The sequence below is a fragment of the Danio aesculapii genome, chromosome 3, assembly GCF_903798145.1.
Source record: "Danio aesculapii chromosome 3, fDanAes4.1, whole genome shotgun sequence".
Taxonomy (NCBI): domain Eukaryota; kingdom Metazoa; phylum Chordata; class Actinopteri; order Cypriniformes; family Danionidae; genus Danio; species Danio aesculapii.
The window spans coordinates 61,186,763-61,196,305 of NC_079437.1; the positions used below are offsets into that span (position 1 = coordinate 61,186,763).

A 9,543-nucleotide genomic window follows, 5' to 3' on the forward strand; every position below is an offset into this window, starting at 1 on the left:
CTAAAATTGAAATCCACTTTCATTTTTACTAAATTTAGTTTTATTTAAAGATGATTTAAAGGGCACCTATGGTAAAAAATCTACTTTTCAAGCTGTTTGGACAGACATATGTGCATGTATGGTGTATAGACGGTCATATTGGGGTGATATAAACACACCCAGTGCTTTTTTTTCAATTTAACAACATAAAAAACGGTGGACCAATTGGAGCGGTTTTCAGATCGATCGCAACTTTACATAGGAGAGCGGTCCCCCCACCCACCAATATTGATTGACAGGCGCGTCTTTCAGGAATCTGTCTCATGCTCTCCACTCCTCCATGACCACCACAGCATCTGCTCCGGACACGGACTGGTCCAGCATTATGGAGACCTCTAGAAGTCCTCTATGGTTGCCATCATCTCTTCACTGGTCACAATCTCCAGAGGCCTCGGGATGAGTACCCCTAGGTGGAAATAGGGAACAAAGACAATAATTAGTGTAGCTGCCATTTATAGTGTATTTAAACATAAGATATTAAATATCAAGGCAAAAATGAAGTGCTATGAATTAAAATATTAATAAACATGAAAAGCATGTGATTATTTCCAACAAAACGTATGGTGTATTAAGACAAGAGGAGTGTTCATTCATTCATTCATTCATTCATTTTCTTTTCGGCTTAGTCCCTTTATTAATCAGTGGTCGCCACAGCGGTATGAACCGCCAACTTATCAGCATATGTTTTACACAGCGAATGCCTTTCCAGCAGCAACCCATCACTGAGAAACACCCATACACGTTCATTCACACACATACACTACGGCCAATTTAGCTTATCCAGTTCCCCTATAGCGCACGTGCATATTTTGGATAAAAGTGCATCATATGAGTAAACATTGTGCAAAATTAAGTGCTCCTCTTTCATTTTAATAGGAATACATGGTAATTTATATGGTAATAACCATGTTTTCCTACATTGAATGTTAGCAATTATGGAACCCCCAAAAAACTTTCCCCTAGGAATAGTTGAGTTTAATGGGACACTTGACGGATGAACCTATTATTGAATTCTTTACTAACAATAGATTTTCCTCCAAGGCATAACCATGACAATTGTTTGGAACCTGCCTCATAACTAAGAGCTGCTTTCATCAGACATAGTAATCCACTAGGTATAGCCTTTATAATTGACTTAAATTCCATATAGCGAACAGGGAATTGATTAATATTTATAAAATGGTCATAAGTTAAAAGATCAGAAACAAAAATAATGTTTTCGTTAACCTATTTATCCCAGAAAAAAGATTTATTATTTATCTTAATGTCTACCTCAGTGTTTCCCAACCCTGTTCCTGAAGGCGTACCAACAGTACACATTTTCAAGCTCTCCCTAATCCAACACATCTGAATCAACTCACCAGAACATTAGGAGAGACTCCAAAACCTGAAGTGAATGGGTGAGATAAGGGAGACATCCAAAATATGTTCTGTTGGTGTGCCTCCAGGAACAGGGTTGGGAAACACTGATCTACCTTATTCCATAATATGGTTTTGTGGGGTGAGAATTTGTGGCTGTACCAAGTCAGATTCCAGGCTAATCGAGCTTGTTGGTTAGCTGATGTAATAGGTAATTCGCCAATGGAGTAATTGCACTTCATTAAAAACCTTTTTTCTACGTCAGTCATCTGTCAGATTTTGACGTCACCGCCGCCCTGATGTGACGTCACGTAACATGGCGCTTTTGCGGAAAGGTGATGATGATGGACCCCTGTGTTTACTGCGCTTTTGATTTTTTCGCGAACGCAGGACTTTTACAATGTCGGGAAAAGACGTATCCTCGCGTTTAAGCGTCCTAGAGAGGTAGTAAACCAAACAGCGGCTTCAAACGATGAGAAATAATCGCATATAAGACGCCGGTAGCGGTTAGCATTAGCTTAGCTTCATGAGCACCACAGCTCTGTCGTGTTAGCTAACGCTCACAACGCGTCGCGTGACTAATATCACACAACATGAGTCTTTGACATATATAGATTTAACGATATAGATGTACGTAGACGCAGAGGAGACAGCTCTTTGCGTTATTTGTTTAGATGTGCTAGCTGTTTTTTTAGGTAGTTGAGGTAGTGGATTAGCCGCAGTGCTGAGGATGGAGGCTCTTCTCGGTGGAGGTGTGTGTTTTCTGGGATTTGTCACACTCGCACAAGCGGCTCCAGTCTCTAATACACACTCAGGTAAGATGTCAGTCACATTACAATGTACATTTGCTCGTATTTGCCTCTCATGCTGTCATTCTGAAGCAGTTTGTACGTGGCCATCATTTGGTAGTGTTGCTAATGTCATGTTTACATGGTGGCGCTCTCAAAAATAGCACGGTGCTACCTTGGGGTTTTGCATTTTTTGTTGTTGTTATGGGCTAAACAGGTGATTTGACAGCTGAATTTTCAGTAAACAAACCAAGTGAGGGAAAGTGTCATCAAATAAACACTGATCAAGCACCATGGTTGGGGAAAGTTACTCTTGAAAGATAGAGGTAAAGTTGGTTTTATATTCGGATATTCATACATTAGTAATATAATTTCAGAAAAAAAATCTTTGCAAATTATAAAGAGGAAATCATATAAGCAGCCAATGGCTATCAAAGTACAACATCGTTCACAGTTAATTAGATAGTGTTAATGTTGTTTAGAAGTCATACTTGCATGCTAATTCCGATCGAATATTCAAAGTAACATGGTAAACAATATAGAGACTGCGAAATGAACGAATGTGCGAATATAAAACCAACTTTCTTGAAAGTAATACATTTTAATATTGAGTTACTTTACCAAAAAAGTAACTAGTAGAGTTACTTAGTTACTTTTTATGGTAAGTAATGTGTTACACGTTACTTTTGACTTTTATCTCCCTGGCTGAGTCTTGATCTCTTTTAGAAATTGCAGGTTTTTTCCTTCAGTGTGTAACCTTCATTTACCCTTCAAAAAAACATTAAAATTACATAAAAATGTAGGATAATGTTAACTTTTTGACTGAAAAGCGCTATGTGCCATATAGTCAGATTAATGAAACTTTAAATCAATGTGTTTGCTACTTTTGGACATTTTGTCTTAATAGTGCAGTAAAATCACTGTGCATTGAGACTATAATCCCCTTTTATTCGATGCAATTAGAATGACGAGAATACTTCTATCGCAGAAATGTAAGGCCATTATAATGGCACTATTTTCCAGTGCCATTATTGAGGTAAAGTTGGTTTTATATTTACACGTTTGTTCAGTGACAACAGTCCCTATAGACCATTTTGATGGACGTAAACAATAACAAAGATCTCAATGTTCATTTATTAATTTTCTTTTCGGCTTAGTCCCTTTATTAATCTGGGGTCGCCACAGCGGAATGAACCGCCAACTTATCCAGCACATGTTTTACGCAGCTGACGCCCTTCCAGCTGCAACCCATCTCTGGGAAACGTCCATACACACTCACTGACACTCATACACAATGGACAATTTAGCCTACCCAATTCACCTGTACATCCGAATATAAACCTGTACCGCATGTGTTTGTACTGTGGGAGCACCCGGAGGAAACCCACGCGAACGCAGGGAGAACATGCAAACTCCACACAGAAACTCCAACTGACCCAGCCGAGGCTCGAACCAGCGACCTCCTTGCTGTGAGGCGACAGCACTACCTACTGCGCCACTGCATCGCCATGGTCTTAATATATTCCCTGTTTTACATGGTTTAATTTCTATAGCTTGCGAGAATCCCTAAAGGTCCACATATTGATAAATCATTTTATGATGGCTGTTTTAACATCGAGTTATGATTGAATTCCCTCATTTAACAGTTACAAAATAGTTTGACAACAAGCAGGAAATGTTCATGGGCCAGTGACATCACCACATTGAAATGGTTTATATTGTTTTCCACGCTACTTTGAATATATTTGGTGAGAAACAAGTTCAAAACAACATCAGCACTATTTCTTTGACTTTTTACAATGTTGTACTTTGAAAGTCATTGGTGTCTAATTTGATTACCCGATTTAATTTGCATAGAATACTTTTCTGAAAATATGATGTTAAGGAGAAAGTGCGAATATAAAACCAACTTTACCCCAATTCTGCCATTTTCCTTCCTGTGTGTTCCCACTCCTGCATTCTCTAATGGAGTGTGTGATTCAACATTTGATTTTATTTCAGAAATGTATTTTTAAAAAGCTAATTAATAACCTGCATTATATATTTTTGAACTCGAACACTATTGCTTAATTTTTTTAAGTACAGTGGGCCCTCGCCATAACTAGGCATGGGACGATAGCCGTTTTCAAGGTATACCGCGGTTTGGAAAAGTCAAGGTTTTAAAACGGTCAAAAAAGGATATCTAAAGATGTGTTTAAATTGTAAAAAAATCAGTTTTTGAGACAAATGAAGACAGCAGAAGTCAATAATTCATTTAGCCTGACATGTTTACTCTTGCAAAATATTTGAAATGTTTCTCAAAATAAAATTTATCGTGTTCAAAAGGGAAAAAAGTTATAGTTTCTTACCCAGACATTAAAAAAAAACTTATTTTAGAGCAGTAATCATAATACTGTGAAACCGTGATATTTTTATCTAAGGTTATCATACCGTCAGAATCTTATATCGGCCCATGCCTAGCCATTTCGTGGTCTCACTGATTTGTTTTTTGTGCAGTGCATTGTGTTGCATCTGCGTGCTGATTGGCTGTAGGCCATTGTCAATCAATCTCCTCCTTGCCGTATCTCCTGTACAGTACAGAATGTGTTCAGCTTGCCAAACTTACACAAATCTTCGATCGCTAGCAGTGTGACTCTGAAGTGCTGTACTGTATGTTTTATAAGTTATCTCCCCGCAATGTTGACGAAACCATCTGCACCGTCAAAAGCCCCCACTTTAGCACCCAAAAGGCAGAGGATGATGCTGACCATGGCTCAAAAAGTTGGACTTCTGGTCAGTGCAATAGCCTAGTGGTTAGCGCATCGACATAAGGTGCAGTAGCACGTCAGGGCGTCACGAGTTCGAATCCCGGCTCAATGACATTTCCTTACCCTACCCCCCTCTCTCTCTCTCCAACTTCGCTTCCTGTCCTAAATACTGTCCTATCTAATAAAGGCAAAATGGCCAAAAATAAATCTTAAAAAAAAAGTTGGACTTCTGGACATGATGAAGACGAGCAGAAGTTAAGCGAGTGTTTAAACGAGAGAACAGTGTGAAAATATTAATGCCTCTCTGAGAAAAAGAGTATACAGTGTGTAGTGAGGGATTTTACAGCCTTAAACTTCTATAATAATTGTATATAGCTGACTACTTTGCGGATTTCATCTATTGTGGGCTGTTTTTAGAACAGAACTCCTGCGATTAATGAGGGATCGCTGTAATGCATTATTTTACGCGTTACTTTGAAAAGGCGTGTTAATACATAACTCACGTTCAACTCACTGTCAAACACTGCTCTTGTTTTGGAACTGGAAAATCATGCATGTACCAATGATCACATTCAGGCGTTAAATTAATCCTGTGTTTTATGTTTTGGACATGGGAGTGCTTGAGTGAGTCAGTAGTGAGTATTGTGTAACAGGTAAACCTTTGAGTTGATCTTTATCTGTGCACCACTGAGAGTTTTGTAAGCAGATGTGGTTAGTAAGCTGTGTGGTCATCAGACGCTGACCACTGATGATGATGGAAAAAAAAGCATTAGATTTGCATTTATCCACTTGGTAAATGCATTCATCAAAATATATTGTGTATATATCAGACCCTGGAAAGCAAAACCAGTCACAGATGTCAAATAGTGTTTGACTTATACATCATGAAAATGAAAATCTGCAATGTGAGGGTTCGAAGAAATCAAAAGAGTGGCCTTTAAAGTTGTATAGATTAATTTCCTAGCCTTCTACATTATTAATTTTTTATTATTGTTTTAGAAATGCGCAAAATATCTTTATAGAATATGGTCTAATGTAATATTGAAATGATTTTTGGCATGAAAGAAAAATAATTTTGACCCCATGCAGTGTATTTATTTTTATTATTTGCCATTGCCAAAAATACACCTGTTCAGTAAGTCCAGAGTGACATATCAACAAATCATTTTTACATCCAGTAAAACAGTCTTTTGTGCACTGTAAAAAATAAATTCGTAAAATTTACGATAAAAAAAGGCAGCTGTGGATGCCAGTAATTTACCGTTAAAAATACGGCACAAACCGTAAAAGTAATTTCTCATTTTTACAGTAAACTACTGTATTTCATTATTTATAGATGTAAGATGTCTGTATTTTGAATTACCATCATCTACACATCTTTTGTTACACAGATAGACACGTTAACAGAGCCATATGCAGGTGGTGATGAGGAAGTTACATAATGACCCAATGCTCATCTCAAATCACTTTACCCACAAGCAGAAAAGTGTATCAGTGTGTAGAAGGTGCTCAGTGTCATTCACACAGCTACTAAACACCAGTATGGTAACACGCATAACATTAAAGTCATGAAATAAACATTGTTTATCTACATTAGATGTAACAGAAATCTCTAATGTACATCACTGATGGGGAAACAACTATAAATATCCAGAGTAATGTCAACAAACTGCATGAAAAGTGATGTGCCATACAGGGAATTCTGGGAAAGTCAATTTACGGTTATTCGCCATTAAGGAAACGTACTGTTAACCAGGTTACAGATTTTTACTGGAGCATTTTTACAATTTTTTTACCGTTGAAATCACGGCCATTTTTTACAGTGTATTTAATTATGCAGAAATGATGCATAATTACATGCAATTAATCCAAAACCAAACCCTAATGCTACAAAATGACATGTAGTTAGTTAATATTACTGTGCGTTTAAATGTGCAATTACACCGTAACAAGGACACCTTAAAATAAAACATAACCAGACTCTCCAGTCGAGATGAGCAGGGTAATAATTATGATTTGGAGATTCTCAGTTCATTCCAGTGATGTACTCCTATTCAATCCTGGAGAGTGGACAACAGTAGTGAAATATGTGTTGTCTTACATATTGTTAGAATTAAAGAGGTGCCGAACACAGCTCGTGTGACACCCAGTAAAGTTCTGCCAGAAAAATAATCTGATTTAAATCGTTTATTGTGCTCCCTGCAGTTGAAAATAGCCTCTTTGAGTTGCAAAATGGAGTTAAATGAGAGAATGTTCATGATTTTTCATTAACGCATTCGCATAAATGAGTTAGCTGTGTTTTTAATAAGTTTTGGAGCATCTTGCAGTGTAAAAATAAGATGTTTTTTGATCATTTCTTAATAAGCAGAGTTTATTATTAGGCTATTCATAGGCTATATTTGTAAATACAGCTGACGTAAAAGCATTTTTAATGTTTAAGATTTATTTAGGCTACTGTAGAAAGAAAAACTGTTTTCAATGTAACCGAATGTGTGTGTTTATTAAACTATTAATATTCTCCTAATATAGATGATTGACTGCTGGCATAACGAAGGCTGATGTAACGTTACCGTTAGTAGCTATAGGCAGTCAAAAACTGTTCATTTGTCTTTCTGCAGTTAACGCACTTTTGAAAGACAATTTCTCTTAGCCAGATCGCTTGTGTTTCCGCTTATACAAGAAAACAACTGATTGCATTTGTTGCAATGGGCATTGTTGCTGTCCACTCTGGAAATACAACCCGTTTGGTTCACTCCGTAAGCTTACGGAGTCTGTGTGTTCGCCGGAAACGTGAGCATTTCTCATGTGAGATTGCCTATTGTGCAGACAAATATCAAATATCGCGAATTAGAAAAGGTTGATCAGTTAAATTATGCTACTGTAAGCAATGTTTATTCAGTAATAATTCTCCAGTACCGATAGCAGAACCGATAACATCAGAGCTTATCGATACTTCTGTCTTTTATATTGTAGCACCGATATCAGTAAAGTACCAAGTTTCGGTACCCATCCCTAGTCACATTAATATTTGACTAATTTAGAAGCACGACTGAAAGAAGGGCTGTATGTGTGTGTGTGTGTGTGTGTGTGCGTGTGTGCGCGTGTGTGCGTGCGTGCGTGCGTGCGTGCGTGCGTGCGTGCGTGCGTGCGTGTGTGTGTGGATTATAATTTGCATGTATTTTCGAGGTCTGTGACTGTAACGATTATAAAAGCATTCAGGCGTAAGTAATTGTACCATTTTAAATGTAATACCGATTAATTTTATTGGATTGTTCTTTATTATTCAATTCATTTATCTGAATACTGTTAGCCTCAGAAAACGGCAAAACTGTTTACTTCAATCCTATTTTTCTTTATTGCGTTTATCTGTGCTTGCAGATTGTTTATTTTGTCATACAGATGCACTGCCCAACAGAATCATCCCAATCAATCTGAAACGAACAGATCTTTCCAAATGACATTGTGTTCATATCGCATTATATACCGCAGAATATTGTGATATTACAGTTTTCCAATAACATGCAGCTCTAACTGAAAGTGTTTAGCTCATTCAGTCAGGCAGGATAAATGGATATGCAGTGCAAGTTTACCAAACCAGACGTGCCACTGTTTATTTCGAACATGATAGACTCATTTGGGGCGAAGGTGGATTTGACTGCTTCCTTATTACAGTGCATGTTGCATGGGTTACAGTAAGCCGACAGGGCATGCCACTCTTATCAGCGGTGAATGATTTACTCGGTCAGAAGGTCTTTCAGAAAGAGGATTTATTATGTGCATGCACTTTCTTATCATGTTTAATCAAAGACCCGTCGCGAAGTTTTATTTGAACTCTAAATGGTCTGGTTAATGCAGTAAGTACTGATGATGTTACAGTGATGAGGTCTGACTAACAGATCTGTCCCAGATGGACTCTCTTCACTGCTTTGCTTTTGATTATATTTGCATTCGTTGTTCAGCTTGACCATTCAGTCTTTTGAACAGCATGTGTACGTAAATATGTGTACAGTGACATGACTGATCGGATTATGATTGCATCAACATTTTTGTTAGCTCACATTGCTAATTTAGCCGTAAATTCATCCATGCATGGCATTAAGAAAAAACAAAAAATTAAAGTCTGAAAATGCACTTCCTGTTTGTTTTCAGTTACATTGTAAGATTATGTAATTTTTAGGTATTGGGCGGGGCTAACATGCTTAACCACGCCCCTTCAACTGTCAGTATGACAACAAACAGAAATGGTGAGCAGGAGGAGTCTGTTAGGTTGTAATAACTCTCCCCACACACTTTTTCCCATCTTTCTTAATGAAACGCCTACTTTACTACATCCAATCAGCTCGCAGTAGAAAAACACAAGCCACGCCCACTGTTTTCTCATTTAATATTCTGTTTCTCTAGGAACTGCTTCACAATATGGAAAAAAATGGTCGCAGCTTCCGGTTCATGCAGACTTTAACTAGAGACACGTGTTTCTCGTTGGCCTGCACGATACTGGAAAAATTTGTGTTGTTGTTGAGTGTTGCAATTCTAACTAACTTGCAAGACGCTGTTTTATTAGCAGTTTAATAATCTAATAATCTAATAATTAATAATCTAATCTAATAATT

General features: G+C 37.5%; 2 protein-coding genes across 3 annotated transcripts in view; one reads left to right on the plus strand and one right to left on the minus strand.

The window, feature by feature from the left end:
- The first annotated feature begins 1,704 nt into the window (after positions 1-1,704).
- Positions 1,705-9,543, plus strand: part of lmtk2 (lemur tyrosine kinase 2) — a 57,839-nt gene continuing 50,000 nt past the window's right edge. For both annotated transcript variants that reach the window (XM_056454382.1, XM_056454384.1), the window contains exon 1: positions 1,705-2,213. In XM_056454382.1, the coding sequence (XP_056310357.1) occupies positions 2,129-2,213 (85 nt within the window). In that variant the 5' untranslated portion in view covers positions 1,705-2,128. The remainder of the gene's footprint in view (positions 2,214-9,543) is intronic.
- Positions 5,062-9,543, minus strand: part of baiap2l1b (BAR/IMD domain containing adaptor protein 2 like 1b) — a 258,771-nt gene continuing 254,289 nt past the window's right edge. The window contains exon 15 of the transcript XR_008836312.1: positions 5,062-5,073. The gene's annotated coding sequence lies outside the window, so the exon portion shown is untranslated. The remainder of the gene's footprint in view (positions 5,074-9,543) is intronic.